Source organism: Hypanus sabinus, chromosome 4 (genome assembly GCF_030144855.1).
Source record: "Hypanus sabinus isolate sHypSab1 chromosome 4, sHypSab1.hap1, whole genome shotgun sequence".
NCBI classification, from domain to species: Eukaryota; Metazoa; Chordata; class Chondrichthyes; order Myliobatiformes; family Dasyatidae; genus Hypanus; species Hypanus sabinus.
Window position 1 is genome coordinate 39,895,662 of NC_082709.1, and position 17,740 is coordinate 39,913,401.

The 17,740-nt window shown below is 44.2% G+C and overlaps 1 protein-coding gene across 3 annotated transcripts in view; it reads left to right on the top strand.

Moving 5' to 3' along the window:
- myo1b (myosin IB) overlaps positions 1–17,740 on the top strand; it is a 291,804-nt gene that overhangs the window by 7,202 nt on the left and 266,862 nt on the right. For all 3 annotated transcript variants that reach the window (XM_059966898.1, XM_059966897.1, XM_059966899.1), the window contains one exon: positions 10,065–10,205. In XM_059966898.1, the coding sequence (XP_059822881.1) occupies positions 10,071–10,205 (135 nt within the window). In that variant the 5' untranslated portion in view covers positions 10,065–10,070. The remainder of the gene's footprint in view (positions 1–10,064; positions 10,206–17,740) is intronic.

The following is a 17,740-nucleotide window of genomic DNA, read 5'->3' on the forward strand; positions in this document are numbered from 1 at the left end:
TAGCCTGAAATGTTGACTATTCATTTCCATAGATGCTGCCTGACCTGAGTTCCTTCAGCATTTTGTGTTTTGCAGCTCACTGTGATGTGTATTGAACTGCTACACTACCAAATACATCTATTTCCTTTATTGCACCTTGTAGTTAAAAATAAGTTGTTGTTCAATGTTGCTATTTGCTTTTAATGTTTTGAATCATAGAGTAGTAAATTAAACTTAATTGCTATTCAACTTGATCAGCAATAATTTCACTGTATCAGGTTTGCTCCTGTTACTGACACCTCCCAGTCTCCACCTAGCTAATAAAATTCACCTGCCTCTCATTCCAGACTCATCACCTGCAGCTTATTTAACTCCAGTTCTCAGCCACAGGTTTTGCTCATTCATTGAACCAGCCAGACTCAACCAGTTACTACTAGCGCTATACAGTTTACCTTGTTGCCTGTTGTGTTTAGTTTCTGTTCTCTCATTTTGTAGTCCCTTGTGGCATGTTATTTTGTGATCTATCATCAAAAGTATCATTCACTGCGAAGTCATCTCTGCTGCTCTGCTCTTGTGTCAAACCTCCTCTATATTTCTTGATGTGTTGCCATTGATCAATAGCTAAGTATATTATTTTTTATTGTCAAATTCTATATGTTCCTCTGATGTAATAAAATTTTACTAAGATAGTAATGCATTTTGAATAGTTTATTGTGCGCCTTTTTGCATGAGTTCATTTACATTTATTTTGTTCATGTACCATGTATGTGAAGGCACCATAAAAGGTTTTATGGTAATTAGTATTGCCAGTATGACAATATATAACAATTAATAACAAACAATAACACTTGTCAGTATGGGAGAGAAGGTGCAATGCAGAGCCTCTGGAGAGAAATGTCTTTTGATCCAAGTTTGTTCACTTGCTGTTAAATGCTAATTAGGTCTCTGGTTGAAGATGGAATTTGAGATTGTGGAAATAGTCAGGTATCAAACTGGACAAACGTTATTTTGAAATACTTGGTTCAAAATGTGCACCATGCTGCCTTTGTAAGACAACCAATTATGGTTGAATAGTACAACTGCATAAATATTCTGCAGTTTTCCTTGACTACTTTGGAGAATTGGAGAATGATGATGTAGGACTTGCACTTAAAGGTTAAGTGTGTCTTATGCATGCCAATACAGATGGGAGAGATTGTAGAAATCTTGAACACTAAGATGGAGAAAATGTAAGTGTGAAAGAGGCATGCACTGAATGCCTTGATAGGCTTCTGAAAAACAGGAATGTAATGTAAATTATGGAATGATGCATAAACATTAAAGGTCAAACCATCATGAAACTTGCTTTCATCTTGCACCTTGGTTCTCTCTTCAGTTACCTGATGAAGTAACTGTAACCTTTGGCTAGGAACAGGTGGTGTCCAACCTTCATAGTGTTTTGACCCTTAACCACCACACTCTACAGTTGGTGGGTGAGCAATGGTGGCCAAGTCACTGCCCATCTGCTCCTGACTTCCATATCAACTCCTCTTGCCTGCTCCATATCCAGGATAAGGCCCTATCTGCTTCCTCCCCCATCCTGTGTGCTGCTTGGTTCTTGGTCTTTGCATCACGGCCCAGTGCAGACAGAAACCTCCACACAGACCTCGCCGGGAACCCTCTATGGATGATCTCCATGGGGAATAGCCACATCCACCATCCTTTGTCCCTGCAATCCTGGACTAAGGGCTGGTATTTCAGGGCCTTCCTCTCGTGAGCCTCCTCGCATTCTTCCTCCCATGGTACTGAGCTCCACCAGGATGATTTTCTTGTCTTTGGTAGACCACAGTGTGATGTCTGATCGAAGTATGATTTGCACCACCTCTGAGAACTGCAGTTTCCTCCCTGCATTGACCCTCATCTCCCATGATTTGGCAGATTGGATTTGGATGTCTTTTACATGACAGACGTGCCCTCTCCTTGATGAAAATGACTGCCCTGTTTGCCCCCCCTGCCAGCTAGTCTCGTTTTATGTCTCTCCACTCCAGTGTGTCAGCAAGGGACAGTAGGACCTTATTGTGGCACCACCTATACTGTCCTTCTGTTAAAGCTGTTTTGCATCCTAACAGTATATGTGCCAGTGAATCCCACTGACCGTAAAGCTTGCAGTTAATGTCCTCTCTCAGTCCCCATCTATGCTATTGTGCTGGTGTAGGGAGAGTATCATACACGGACTGAAGGAGGAAAGAAATGCTCTGCCCAAATGATCTTGTGCTTGGAAAGATCCCATTTCATCTGGGAGCCCTGTGACCCCAGTTCCACTGTCTTCGATAACCACCTTTTATCCTTGCAGTTCTGTACCTCTGCCTGGACCATATCATGCCTATCCGTTACATCTGCACTCCCCCATCACTGGAAGTGTGCAGAGCCGAGGCCTTGCCATCCTAGGCAAGGGTTGCCAATGATGCCTCTTAATTGCAGGGAGATCACTGCCTGGTCTGTTGCTGAGTTGCCAGCCCACTTTCAGCCCTATCAGGCTGTGACTTTTGCTTGGTTTATTAGCTTGTCATCTGAGCCCCTCAGTATTAACACATCTCTACATTTTGCCGCCTGGAACTCCTCCACTAATGATGACAAAGAACTATTGGTCTGAAATAGGCAAATGAGAAAAGGAAAGAAAAATGAATGAAATATCAGAAATCATAGTAAAACAAAATAAAAATGGCAGAACCATGCAAAGCCTACTTGGCAGTTGTTGGAAAGAAAAAAATGGCCAGTGGTTTGAATGATACCCTACTTTTACTAGAAAAGTGATTTTCTTCAGAAATCCATAACCTCAGTGCCAGATTCTACAAAACTCTAAGCATTAGAGCATAAAGCCATGAGAGATAGGAGCCGAATCAAGCCATTCAGTCAATTGAGTCTTCTCAATTATTACATCAAGGCTGATCCATTTTCCCTCTCAAACCCATTCTTCTGCCTTCTTCCTGTACCTTTTCATCCCCTGACTAATAAAGAACCTGTCAACCACTGCCTTAAATATACCCAATGTCATGGCCTCCACAGTTGTCTGTGACAACAAATTCCAAAGATTCATCACCCTCTGGCTAAAGAAATTCCTCAACTCTTCTAAATGGACATGCCTCTGTTCTGAGGCTGTGCACTCTGGTCCTAGATTTGTGCACTATAGAAAACATCCTTTCCGCACCCACTACTTAGGCTTTTCAATATTTGATAGTTTCAGAGATCCTCCCTAATTTTTCTAAAGTCCAGCGAGTACAGGCTCTGAGCCATCAAACACTTCTCATATTATAACCCTTTCATTTCTGAAATTATTCTTGTGACCCTCTCCAATGTCAGCACATCTGTTCTTAAAAAACGGTCCCAAAACTGCTCTGCATACTCCAATGCAGCCTCACCAATGCCTTATAAAGTCTTAGCATTAAATCCTTGCTTTTTGTATTCTAGTCCTCTCAAAATGAATGCTAATGTTGTATTTGCCTTCTTTACCACTGACTGAACCTGCAAGTTAACCTTTGGGACTTCTCTCAAATCACTTTGTACCTTGGATTTTTGAATTTTCTGCCTATTTAGAAAATAGTCTATGATTTTGTTGCTTCTACTAAAGTACATGAGTATACATTTCCCAATATTATATTCCATCTGCTGCTTCTTTGCCCATTTTCCTAATCTGTTTAAGTCTTTATGCAGATTCCTGCTTCTTCAGTATCCTTTGTCCCTTTGCCAATCAGCCAATCCTCTATCCATGCTAGTATCTTTCCTGTAGTACCATGGGCTCTTACTGTATCTTGTTAAGCACCCTAATGTGCAGCACCTTTTCAAAGGCCTTCTGAAAATCCAAGCTATACAACATCCAACAGTTCTCCTTTGTCCATCCTCCTTGTTATTGATGAAATCCCAATGATTATAATCTCAATATACAAACCAAATGATCTCAGATGTACAGGAACTTTGGTATTGGACTAAAATTTGCTGTTTTTTCTTGTCTTGGCACTTGGGTGGGAATAGCTCTCTCTCTCTTGACTTGCCAATAGCTCTCTGCTTATCTGTTTGCTCAAATACAGTAGCAATAAAAAATGCCAGAAATTTGAAATGAAATAAGAAAGTACTGGAAGGACGGCAGATCACGCAGTATCTCTTGCAAGAGCGATGGAGTGAATGTTTCAGTATTGTTCTGCTGAGTAATTTTCAGCATTTTCTTTTTTGTTGTTGTCTTGATATGGTACAGTACTGTCCAAAGTAGAGAGTAAAATTTAGAAATCGAAGAAGAGCTGTGGGAAGTTTGTATCTATATGTATGGGCAAAATGGAGGTATTCTGCAAATGGATTACAGTAATTCCTTGCTGGATATTAACATCACGATCACTCCAATATTGAGTAGAACTTTTTGGATTAGAGTTTAATTGATGTTCTCCTGATTCCTATCCCGGTATTTTCATGCAGACTGATACCTCATTGATGTGGAAAGCAGTGAATTTTTCACTTAAATGCCCGAGTTTAAATCTTTCCCCATAGTTGATAAGTATGTCCCTGTAACAATCCTCAGGTATGTCAGCATTACTTGGGATAAGATGAATGTATTTCAAAATATTTTATTTACAATATTGAACTGCATGAGGTTTTGCTTTTACGTGTGATTACAAATTAAATGAATAATGGCAAAAGTCTTGGCTTTGAATTTTGTATGGCTTAATTAAAAATGATGACAGCATGTTCATTTGATTTATCAGATACTGATAAGGTAGTGAGAGAAATCTCATGTTGTCTTGAAACTCATTTACAATATGTTGATTTACAATAGTAATGTGAACAAATTAGAAGCACTTACTTTACCCAGATGGTCACGATACAGGAGATATCTTCAACAATAATTTGATATAGATAGTGCCTGTCATTTCATTGTCCAGTAATAGGACACATAGTTCTAGCATTTCCTTTATTTTTGTCCTGTCAAGAACAAGGCTCTGGCAGAATCTGTGGGCCCCATATTGGCCTCATCAGCTATCTTAGAACCTACAGAACTGAAATGAAAGCAGATCATCCATGACCCAATGTGACTATCTTAGAAGAAGAAAGATTTACTCTGGATCAGGCCTCAGTGACTGAAGTCAGCTTTATATGAGTGTAAAGGGGGTTTCTTTTTTCTCTTTGTTACTGTTGGGAAAGGGTTTCTTTGTTTTCTTAAAAGCAGGAATGTGCTAGAAGCTTGTATACAGGAATGTTTCTTTGTTGAGAGGGAGTGTTGGAAGCTTGTTTGTTAAATTTTACTGATAACGAGAATGGTATTCCTTTGTAAACCAAATGGGGATTAATGTTCTTTCTTCTGAGTCTGTAAGCTTTTGTTGACGGGCTTTTGGGGAGATCGGCGCGAGGGGGTTGAGAGAGAGGACGCAATGCTGTAAGCTGGGTGAGGATGACCCCAAGTGGGGGTCCGAGGCCGGGAGGTACTCCAAGGAGGGGGGGATGAAGCTAGATGTTGCTTGGTTGACCACTCAGAGGGTCCTGAGCTGTGAGTCGACGAGTTCGGAGGGGATCGAATGGTGGCCTAAAGACTTCAGAAATTGAGCTCCAACAGTTGTGCACGAAGTGGTTTGGACTTGGATAAGTTTGGCGCCTTTTCTTTATTTTTTCTCTTCATATATACTGTATCGTTATTAATCAGTTATAGTAACCTTTATAAATTGTACTCATTTAATCGCTTCTGGTGTACTGTCTGTTTTTGGGCGAAGCGGGGACATCACACAGCATCCACACCAGCTGATTACCCAGTTTGGCGGGGCCGAAGGCTGCTCCCCCTAGACGAAACGAGCTGAGCGAGCCTAAGGCGACCCAGGGGGTTACATTGTGGGGGCTCATCCAGGATTAATTTCTGTGGAAGCTGTGTGATCACCCTCTTTAAATTGTGTCTGCGGCGAAGAGCTGGTGTGCCTTTGTGGGTGTGCGATTGCTGGTTATCACTGCGCGTTTGTTGATTATATTGCGCTGAATAGGCGCTCTGTCAGTGACCAGAATATGGCCCTGAGGGCCGAAGAGGCAATGGTCTGTCTGAGTGGTGTGAAGTGGTTTAAGGTGCTGGATCTGAGGAGTGGATGTTGCCAGATCCCGATGAGTGAGGCCGACAAGGAGAAGACGGCCGTTATAAATTCCCTAGGAGTCTTCGGGTCCGAAAAGATGCCACAGGGCATATCTGGAGCTCTTGCAACCTTCCTGCAGGGCAGGTGGAAGACCATAGGGGATGTGGAGGCATTTGGAGTTTTGGTGTATGTGGATGATCTCTTGGTATTTGGATTTGCCTCAGGAGAATATGAAGTGAGGTCGTTGCAGGAGCAGCTGAGAACTATGGAGTTAAAGTGTTTTCTGGACACGTGCCAGGGCTGGTGAAGGTCGCAGCTTGTGAGTGACTGTCTCTACGGAATCAAGTTTGAAGTGAAGACGGAGAGACTGGAGAAAGTGATCTGGAACCATTCGGAAGACTTACAAGTTGGAGAGAATGAAGAAAGTTGTCTGACTGAGGGTAATAGCAAACTGAGAATCCGGAGAGGGGAGTTTGCGGAGGTGAAGAAATTACAGACAAATCTCAGAAGAGAGAAGCGGAAGCTTGAAGGGAACCTGAAGATGACCATCGACAGTTCAAATGAAATGCAAAACCTGAAAGTTGATCTGGAAGAAGTCATGAGGAAGAAAAAGCTGGAGAGAAGTGCAGTGAATACTGAACAGGAGGCTGAAGAGACTGCGGGAGCAGTGCAGGCCACATGTTTCTGTTTGGAGAAGATCAAACAGCAGCTACCGATCACAGAAATGAGGAAGAATACAGATTCGATGGATGATGTGCTGGATGTATGGTACATGCTGCCTTTTGCTGACTTTCCCTCGATTGAGGAAGAGACCTTTGGCCCTTCTCCCATTGAGTCAGGTGTAGCGGGGCGGGTTAGCTGTGTGCAGTGTGGGGCATGATTGAGAGGTTGAGAGAGGAGTTGATAGTGGGCCCAAGGTATCTCCAGTTGTGTCCAAGCCTGAAGGGTTTTGGTGAGGGGGTACGGAGGTCTCATGAGGGTTAGTGAACTCCCAGATAGTTGGCCTAAGTAGTGCCTGAGGAACAGGGCGTGAGGTTCACTGTTTGTGCTTGGGTTACGGTGTGTTGGCAGGAAAGGTGGCGAGTTATTTAGTAGTCATGAGGACATGACTTTTATTTGGTGGAGGGAGAGTGTAAAAGGGGTTTCTTTTTTCTCTTTGTTACTGTTGGGAAAGGGTTTCTTTGTTTTGTTAAAAGCAGGAATGTGCTAGAAGCTTGTTTACAGGAATGTTTCTTTGTTGCGAGAGAGTGCTGGAAGCTTGTTTGTTAAAATTAACTGATAATGAGAATGGTATTCCTTTGTAAACCAAATGGGGATTAATGTTCTTTCTTCTGAGTCTGTAAGTTTTTGTTGACAGGCTTTTGGGGAGATCGGCGCGAGGGGGTTGAGAGAGAGGATGCAATGCTGTAGGCTGGGCGAGGATCGGTCCGAGGCCGGGAGGTACTCCAAGGAGGGGGGGGAATGAAGCTAGATGTGCTTGGTTGACCACTCGGAGGGTCCTGAGCTGCGAGTCATGGAGTTCGGAGGGGATCGAATGGTGGCCAGAAGACTTCAGAAATTGAGCTCCAATGGTTGTGCACGAAGTGGTTTGGACTTTGATAAGTTTGGCGCCTTTTCTTTATTTTTTCTCTTCATATATACTGTATCGTTATTAATCAGTTATAGTAACCTTTATAAATTGTACTCATTTAATCGCTTATGGTGTACTGTCTGTTTTTGGGCGAGGCGGGGACATCACACAGCATCCACACCAGCTGATTACCCAGTTTGGCAGGGCCGAAGGCTGCTCCCCCTAGACGAAACGAGCTGAGCGAGCCTGAGGCGACCCAGGGGGTTACATGTGATTGATATTTATCAAACTGCCAAAACATAAACACCCCACAAAAGACAGATATCAGTGGTCAGGATGTTTTTATTTTCTTAAATGTAACAGAGAATTATAAAATTAGCAGTTTTCCTTTTGTAATACCTTGTAGTTTATGAATTGTATATCTTCTGCCTCATGTAAGGCACAAAGGCATGGATTAAAAACCGTAGTACCATCATATGGCTCTGCCAAATAGGTCTCGAGGGGTTAAATATTATTTTTAAACATTTATTTTTGCTTCCTTGAGTGATGAACTGTGGAGGTGTATTTTGAGTCTGGGTTCAAAGCTTCATTTTATTGTCAAAGAATGTCTGTACAATCCAACTTTGATATTCGTCTTCTCCAGATAGCCATGAAATGCAGAAAAAGCATGGAGTTGTTGAAAGAAACGATATCTATGCAACACTCACACTCACACACTCTCTCTCTCTCTTAAATTTGCCAGCAGGAGCTGGGAGATTACAATACTGTAGAGAAAAGTAAAGTCAAAATTAGAGTGTCCTAATTATAAGGGGCTTTTTGCAGCAATTGCTAATTGCATAGTTTACTTTGCAGACATGTTGGTGGTATTTTTGGAAATTACATATGTATTTTTTAAATGGGCAAACATTTCCTTATAGCTGATCTTATTCCACTGCCGTTAATCTCAATGGACATGTGAGTGGATGTACCTTTTGCAGACAAATTGGGGTTCCATCAGAATTCCAGTACAGATTGTTTCAGGGAAATCAAAATAACATTCAATAAGACTACAGGAGATGCAGAATTTGAAATGGTGTGCTTATCAGGAGCACTAATTATTTTAGTAGTCAGTGCCTCACTATGATGTATGGTTTATAGTGATTCAACCATAATCCACCTCTATTGCTTTTAATTATTATATTGGGTGGAGCAGGGAAATAGCTTGGCAATATGACTATTAAAACTTGTGAAAATAGTAATTCAATATGTAGCTTAATCATGTTAACAGCCTAATTAGATTATTAATTATTAACATTCTGAGAACTAATTTAGGTATCAATCTTGGTCAAATCATTGCAGTGAACTGTTTAAATACGTAACAGAAATTAATTATCAGCATCCAGATATATTGATACAGTAGACTTTCATTCACTCAATTTGTACTGAAGGGGAATTTATAATTGTTGTAGTTGAGCTATGAATTCATAAGACAGAACTGGATATTCAAATTGTGATATATAATCTCATAAGCATAGAAGTATGATTAATGCACAACAATCTATAGTTCTTCCTAGAACAATAAATATTAAAACTTTCAGGGCTCTCTGGGCAGTGGACCATTGTATGATAAATTTGGAGGAACAGAGGGTGTGCATTCGACAGATCCTCAAAGACAGCAGTACTGAAAGTTAGTTGGAGAGGCAAATGGAATATTTTCTGTGGTATAGAATATAATTCTGTGCTAGAATTGTCAATATCTTTTAGGCCAAAGCATTAGTACTGTATTTCTTCTAACGTATAATCTACACAGGGAAGATATGGATTGTATGGGAACAGGTGCAGACGAAGATTTATCAGGGAATACTGGAAAATTTGAATAAATTGGGATTGATTGTTTTCTTAAATAAGAGGCTGAGAAGAGATTAAACAGAGGGATATAAGATTACAGGTTACCTAGTTGGAGTAAGTAGATAGTACTGTACTTATTTCACTTAGCTGAGAAGTCAGAGGGCATGGAATTAAATAAATTGGTTTAAGAATTGGAAGAGAAATGAAGATTTACTTCTGGAATTTACTGCTAACAGTGGAGGTATATATTCCCATCATTTAAAAAAGTTTCTTGGATGTGTTCTTGAAGAGCCATGGGCCTGTTGGACGGCAGATCAAGTGCTGGAAGGTGTTCATGTAGTACAGACACTGCAAGTATGTGCCCTGGTCATAAGAGGTTCAAACTGAAGACCATGTGACTCCTGTAACCTCTTCCATCATTCAGGAAAGGTTACAGTTGGCCTTTCTTCTCAACCTCCACTCCCTCAGGTCTTGTCTCCTCTCATTGTTGTTAATTTGAAAGAAGAATGTCTTTGCAGGTATCAACCGTTCTGAGTCAGGCAAACAAAGATTGCTAGCAAATGTGAAGAAAGAAATAGATTGCCATGTTTTAATTACTTTCTATTTTATTTTAGGGCAAAATGGCAAAGTCAGAAGTGAAAACGTCCCTTCTGGACAACATGATCGGGGTGGGAGACTGTGTACTTTTGGAACCTCTCACTGAAGATACGTTCTTAGAAAATCTCAAAAAGCGCTTTGACCACAGTGAAATATATGTAAGTGTTATTAAAATATATTCAGTGTAAATGTTATTTGGGTAGATTTCTGTATTTTATTTGCTTTACAACCCTCACAAGATGGAAGAAGAGTTCTTACTCTTTATTGGCAAACTTCCTTTTTTTATCTATTTCGTGTTCAGTTATACCTGATATTATGATTGCTCAGATTTACAAGCATTAAATCATATCAATATGTTCACAACTATAAAGCAGATGGCGACAAGAAACCAAACCTTTGTAATCCTTGATGATTTATTAGTGTTTCTCGATCTGAGAGATGTTATCATGCCTTGAACTTCTCAACAAGTGGGAGAATTACCAGAATTGCATCTGGTGTATAGATGATGAGAGGCATTGATCATGTGGATAGTCAGAGGTTTTTTCTTGGGGCTGAAATGTCTAACACGAGAGGGGACAGTTTTAAGATGCATGGAAGCAGGTACAGAGGAGATGTCAAGGGTAAGTTTTTTACGCAGAGGTTGGTGGGTGCGTGAAATGGGCTGCCAGTGGCGGTGGTGTAGGTGGATACTATAGGGTTTTTTAAGAGACTCCTAGATAGGTACTTGGAGCTGAGAAAAATAGAGGGCGATGGGTAACCCTAGGGTATTCCTAAAGTAAATATATGTTCAGCACAGCATTGTGGGCCGAGGGGCCTGTATTGTGCTGGAAGTTTTCTGTTTCTAAACATCTCCATCACTAAATATGTAAATCCAGGAGCCTCACATGTGTATCACAACCGGTAGAGATAGGTAGGGAAGTTAGCTTGGTTGTTTTCAATCACATTAGGCCATAAATAGTAAAGCTATCATCACCTTTGTATTCTCTGAATGACAGCTTGCAGTTCTTCCACTGGGAATATGGTAGGAGGCTGTCTCTGGGGGTCGAGGATGACCTGCTTCCATTTCAATTCTATGGGTTCTAGGTTGACTGATATGTCAAATATGGACCCATCAACCACTACAGATTGGAGAGAAAGTGCTTGATGGGGAATATTTTTGTGGGAAGTTTTGAAGGGGATGGGGAGCCACTCTTTATATCATTTATTCTGGGCATCTGATGCATGGGATAAAGGTTCTCAGAGCAATCCCAAATTGCTCTTTCTCTGCTTCAGGTGGTTAAGGGTCAAAGGTTTCCATGAATCAGTGAGGAAGTTGCATTTTTTTCCAAGGAGCTTTTGGCATCCTTGAATCATTTCCTCATCCACCAGGTAATCCATTCCCATGGCAAAAGCTTAAATTGGACGGATTGTTTTGGCAGTTGTTTTAGGAAACAGACTCTGAAACATAGAAAGAAAGGAGAAAATGCATTGGATTAACATTTTATCTTCTGATCCACCTTACGATGGTTGAGACTAGTCATCAGGAATTACTTTTGAAGTGCAGTGACTATTTTGTTTCTTTGTAGGCAAATAATTTGCACATAAGACATACAAAGGTTAATGACCAACTGGTGAATTTTGTGAAATAATCCTGGCCAGAACACTGGGACAACTAGTGTTCCTTTACAGTAAGTTAGTTGCTTTACTATACATCTATCTGTGCCAGGGGTAGGTGCTGGGTTGAATATCTTTTCCAAATGATAGCTTTACCAGAGCTCCTTTAATACGGCATGGGAGCATTGGAAGTATTCAGTTGCCTCACTATGCAATACTGAGACACAGGAGTATACGTAGTGGATACATATACAATCTAGTCCTTGTGAAGTGAATTGACTTTCAAGGGCAGGTTTAGGAGATTGGAAGAGTAATTGCAATAGAAATGTGATACAGGAAAGCTTTATTGAAGTGATGTCCACAGAAGTTAAATTGCACTGGGCTGCAATGAGCCAAGAGGTGTTGTACTGGTCATTGTACTTTGTGTTATTACTTTCAAATGCTTTCCTGCCAGCATTCTCCCACATCTATCACAACCCTTCTTTGCATGATAAAAATATTACAAAACATAATAAAGTTCATAGCCTAAAACAGATGCAAATTATATTACCAATTACAGGGATTAATTATGTATCCTATTGTTCATGGGGGCAGGAGGTAGTGGGGAAATGTTGATTTGAAACAATTAAAAATATTCCTACCTCCCCTTCTGGGGTGACCTCTAAATTGATGGGGTGACCTGTAAATTGGTGTTCTTCTAACCCAGTTCTGTCCCATTCAGACTGAGAATCTGATTTTTAAAAAAAACAATCGAAAACTTGAAATATTTCATATGGCTTTATCATAATATTGATACTCTTGTCAAGATTATCTATTGATTTGTTTAGAGATACAGCGTAGAGTGGGCCCTTCTGGCCCTTTGAGCTGCACCACCTAGCAACCCAGCCTAATCACAGGACAATTTACAATAACCAGTTAACCTACTAAACAGCATGTATTTGTGTTTGTCTTTATGTAGTATATCATCAATATGGGGAATTTAAGAAAGTAATGTAGCGATGTGCTATACACAGCGCTGAAATAATGACACGCAGTCGGTAAGTCATTTCGAGAATAGATTATTCAAACTTTGCGGCACTGGTATTTAATCCCTAGCGCCTGCCCTCTCCGGGCAGAAATAACATCAGAGGTGCATTACCAAAGTATCTTCCTGCGCGCGCTGGCTATTTGTGAGCCGGTTCGCCTGCGCAGAAATTGGGTCGCCACATAACCCCCCCCCCCCCAGAACCAACGATACACCCCCCCAATGTCCGCAGTATGTATCAGCCTCTGTTTGGGAGGTCTGCCTCTGCGCGGCGGTGCCTGAACCTCGATCGGCTGTGCCAAGTCCACATGGGCTGGTTTGAGTCGGTCTACTGTGAAAACCTCCTCTTACCCCCCCCAATGTCCTGAACGTATGTGGACCCATTGTTGCTGATCACCTTGAACGGCCCCTCGTATGGCTGCTGTAGGTGTCCGCCCCTTCATACAAACACAAACTTACAGTTCTGCAGGTCTTTGGGTACATGGGTCGGGGTCCGTCCGTGCTGTGAAGTTGGTACCGGGGCCAGGTTGCCGAGGCTTTTGCGTAGCCCATCCAGGACAGCTGTGGGTTCTTCTTCTTGCCCCCTTGAGGCTAGTATGAACTCTCCTGGGACAGCCAGGGGCGCGCCATACACCAACTTGGCTGATGAGGCGTGCAGATCCTCTTTGGGCGCTGTGCAAATTCCAAGCAGGACCCAGGGAAGCTTGTCCACCCAGTTAGGTCCTCTCAGGCGGGCCAAGAGAGCTGACTTCAAGTGACGATGGAAGCGTTCCACCAGTCCGTTCGACTGTGGGTGGTAGGCAGTTGTGTGGTGTAGCTGCGTTCCCAACAGGCTGGCCACAGCCGACCACAGGCTGGAGGTGAACTGGGCGCCTCTGTTGGAGGTAATGTGGGCCGGTACCCCGAAGCATGCTACCCAGTTTGCAGTCAGTGCTCGGGCGCAGGAATTGGCAGATGTGTCGGTGCGCGGGACTGCCTCTGGCCACCTCGTGAACCGGTCTACCGTAGTTAGGAGGTACCGCACTCCTCGGGACTCTGGTAGGGGGTCACGATATCCACATGAATGTGGTCAAACCTCCGGTGGGTGGGTTCGAACTGCTGCGGCAGGGCTTTAGTGTGCCGCTGCACCTTGGCTGTTTGACACTGTGCACACGTTCTGGCCCATTCACTGACCTGCTTGTGAAGTCCGTGCCACACGAACTTGCTGGAGACCAGCCGGACTGTTGTCCTGATAGATGGGTGTGACAAACTGTGTATGGAGTTGAAAACACGCCGCCTCCAGGCTGCCGGGACGATGGGGCAAGGTTGGCCGGTAGCCACGTTGCATAAGAGGGTCCTCTCTACTGGGCCTACAAGAAAGTCTTGCAGCTGCAAACCCGAGACTGCGGTCCTGTAGCTGGGCATCTCGTCGTCTGACTGCTGTGCCTCTGCCAGTGCTGCATAGTCCACCCCCAGGGACAGGGCCTGGACAGCTGGTCTGGAGAGTGCTTCTGCCACGATGTTGTCCTTTCCCGAGACATGCTGGATGTCCGTCGTGTACTCGGGTTCGTAGGACAGATGTCGCTGCTCGCGAGCCGACCAGGGATCGGACACCTTCGTGAATGCGAAGGTCAACGGTTTGTGATCCGAGAATGCGGTGAATGGCCTGCCTTCCAAGAAGTACCTGAAATGCCGGATTGCTAGATACAGTGCCAACAGCTCCCAGTTGAAAGCACTGTACTTGAGATCGGGTGGTTGTAGGTGCTTACTGAAGAACGCCAGGGGTTGCCAGCGCCCCTCATTGAGCTGCTCAGCACCCCACCGACTGCTGTGTCGGATGCGTCCACCATGAGGGCAGTCGGAACATCCGTTCTGGGGTGCACCAGCATTGCGGCATCTGCCAAGGTTTTCTTGGCTTTAACGAAAGCGGCCGTGGCCTCCTCGTCCCAAGTAATGTCCTTGCCTTTACCCGACATCAGGGTGTACAAAGGGCGTATGATACGGGCTGCTAAGGGAGGAAACGGTGGTAGAAGTTCTCCTGCAGGCCTTTGACCGTGTTGGGCCGGGCAAAGTGGTGGATCGTGTCTACCTTGGCGGGCAGAGGTGTTGCCTCGTCTTTGGTAATCCTGTGGCCCAGGAAGTCGATGGTATCGAGACCGAACTGGCATTTGGCCGGGTTGATCATGAGGCCGAAATCACTCAGGCAGGAGTAGAGCTGGTGGAGGTGGGACAGATGCTCCTGATGACTACTGCTGGTTATAAGGATGTCGTCCAAAAAGATGAGCGCAAAGTCCAGGTCACGTCCCACCATGTCCATTAGCCGCTGGAACGTCTGTTCGGCATTCTTCAGGCCGAACGGCATTTGGAGGAACTCGAACAGGCCGAACAGGGTGATGAGTGCTGTTTTGGGGATTTGATGGTATCCCCGGATGAGGTCTACTTTGGAAAAGATTCTTGCCCCGTGCAGGTTTGCTGCAAAGTCCTGTATGTGCGGCACCGGGTAGCGGTCTAGAGTTGTACCCTCATTCAGTCTGCGGTAGTCATCACATGGTCTCCAACCCCCGGCTGCTTTAGGCACCATGTGCAGGGGGGAGGCCCATGGGCTGTTGGACCTCTGTACGATCCCCAATTCCTCCATCCTCTTGAACTTCTCCTTCGCCAGGCGGCGCTTTTCCTGGGGGAGCCTTCATGTGCGGGTGTGGAGGGGTGCTCCCTGGGTCGGGATGTGGTGCTGTACCCCATGTTTGGGCATGGCTGCCATGAACTGAGGTGCCAGAATCGATGGAAGGTCCTCCAGGAGTCTGGTGAATTCGTTGTCCGACAGCGTGATGGAGTCCAGGTGTGGGGCTGGCAACTTGGCTTCACCCAGGAAGAACGTCTGGAAAGTCTCGGCATGTACCAGTCTTTTCCCTTGCAAGTCGACCAGCAGGCTGTGAGCTCGCAAAAAGTCTGCCCCCAGGAGTGGTTAGGCCACAGCGGCCAGTGTGAAGTCCCACGTGAACCAGCTGGCGCCGAACTGCAGCTGCACTGTGCGGGTGCCGTAGGTCTGTATCATGCTGCCGTTTGCGGCCCTCAGGGTGGGTCCTGGCTTCCTGTTGCGGGTGTTGTACCCTGTCGGGGGCAAGACACTGATTTCCGCTCCGGTGTCGACCAAGAAGCGGCGTCCCGACTGTGTGTCCCAGATGTACAAGAGGCTGTCCTGGTGGCCAGCCGCCATAGTCATTAGCGGCAGCTGGCCCTTGCAGAGCGGGCAACAACGGCGGGCTTTTGTGCCCCACCGCTGGTGGTAGAAACACCTCTGTTCACTAGCTTCCTCACTCCTCTTCTGTGTTGTGTGCATCCCCCTGCCGGGCCTGGTCTGGTCCGCTTTTGGGCACGTGCCCTGGTCATCTGACCGACAGACGCCACACTCTCCCTCTTGGCTTTCCACAGCTCGTCTGCCTGGGCTGCCACCTTCCGGGGCTTGCTGAAATCTGCATCAGCCAGCAGCAGATGTATGTCCTCGGGCAGTTGCTCTAGGAACGCTTGCTCGAACATGAGGCAGAGCTTGTGTCCATCAGCCAGGAACAGCATCTCGTTCATCGATACTGACAGCAGTCTGCCTCCCAAACCATCCAGGTGAAGCAGGCAGGCACCTCGCTCACGCCGTGAGAGGCCAAAGGTCTCAATGAGCAGCGCCTTGAATGCTTCATATTTTGCCTTCTTCTGGGGGTGACTGTATGAAATCCACAACCTGGGCGGCCGTCTCCTGGTCAAGGGTGCTCACCACGTGGTAGTAACGCGTGGAATCAGAAGGTATCTGCCGAATCTGGAACTGGGCTTCTGCTTGGCTAAACCATATGCGTGGTCACAACGTCCTGAAAGTCGGCAGTTTCAGCGAAGCTGCGCGAACAAATGAAGAGTCGGTCATCTTTGGTGCAAATCCCGTTTGGACCGTCAGGGTCACCAATGTAGCGATGTGCTACACACAGTGCTGAAATAACGACATGCAGTTGGTAAGTCGCTTCAGGACTAGTTTATTCAAGCTTCATGGTGCTGGCATTTAATCCCTAGTACCCACGCTCGCCGGGCGGAAATGATGTTAAAGGTGCATTACCAAAGTCTCTCCCCGCGCGTTAGCTATTTGTGAGCCGGTTCGCCTGCGCAGCAAGTGGGTTGCCACAGTAATTCTTATTTTATATAATATGTCCATTTAGCTCTAGACCTCTTTTATTTTTTAGGATGATCATGACTGTATTACTGACAATGTAACAATTTGAAATGAGCTAGTAATAACTTGAGTAGATGAAGACCTGGACCTTTGGGAGAATGATCCAAATATTGCATTTTGCCAAGAGCCCCTTTGTAAATTTGTTCAATTTATTATGTAGTATATTGTGATATAAATTGTCTTGTTATTGAAGTAGAACGTAAGTGTTCTGTTTCCTTACTCTTCAAGCATTTTATTGTACTCTTTGTTTAAATGGATCCTTTTGCCCTGGAGTGCCCAGAGCCTAAAGAATTTTCGATCTAGTTCTGTACATTAATAACTCAAAAGATTCTGCAGGTGCTGAAAATCCAGGGTAACGCACACAAAATGCTCAAGTAACTTAGCAGTTCAGCATCCATGGAAAAGAATAAATAGTCTATGTTTGTACATTAGTAATTTTTTTCACTACGCTGACAATGATTACTATTCCCGTAGTTTCAACAGTGTTAATTCATTTCTGAAGTTAAACCAAAAATATGCTGTTAATGCAAATGATCCATTCTGTAATATTTGTAACTTCAAAATATTTTACTAATTGGTAGCAATGGTTACAATGCCTACAATGAGTTCACAATTTCCATTGAAGTCAGAGGGGTCATGGAACCTGCACCAGGTGGGGCAGAGATCCAAGACATGATTCACCTCAGCAGCTGTTCTCAACAAAACTTAGGCATTTGCTACTGAGATACCATCCACTGATGAGATGATCTGCATTGTGATCACACTTAGTGGAAATAGAGAAAGGTTGGCCAAGGTAATGTTCTTGAAACTTGAGAATGTCCATCAATGCACCAGTGCAAATCTTTTACATTGACCAGCTATCTATGTGATTAAAATGCACTTAACAG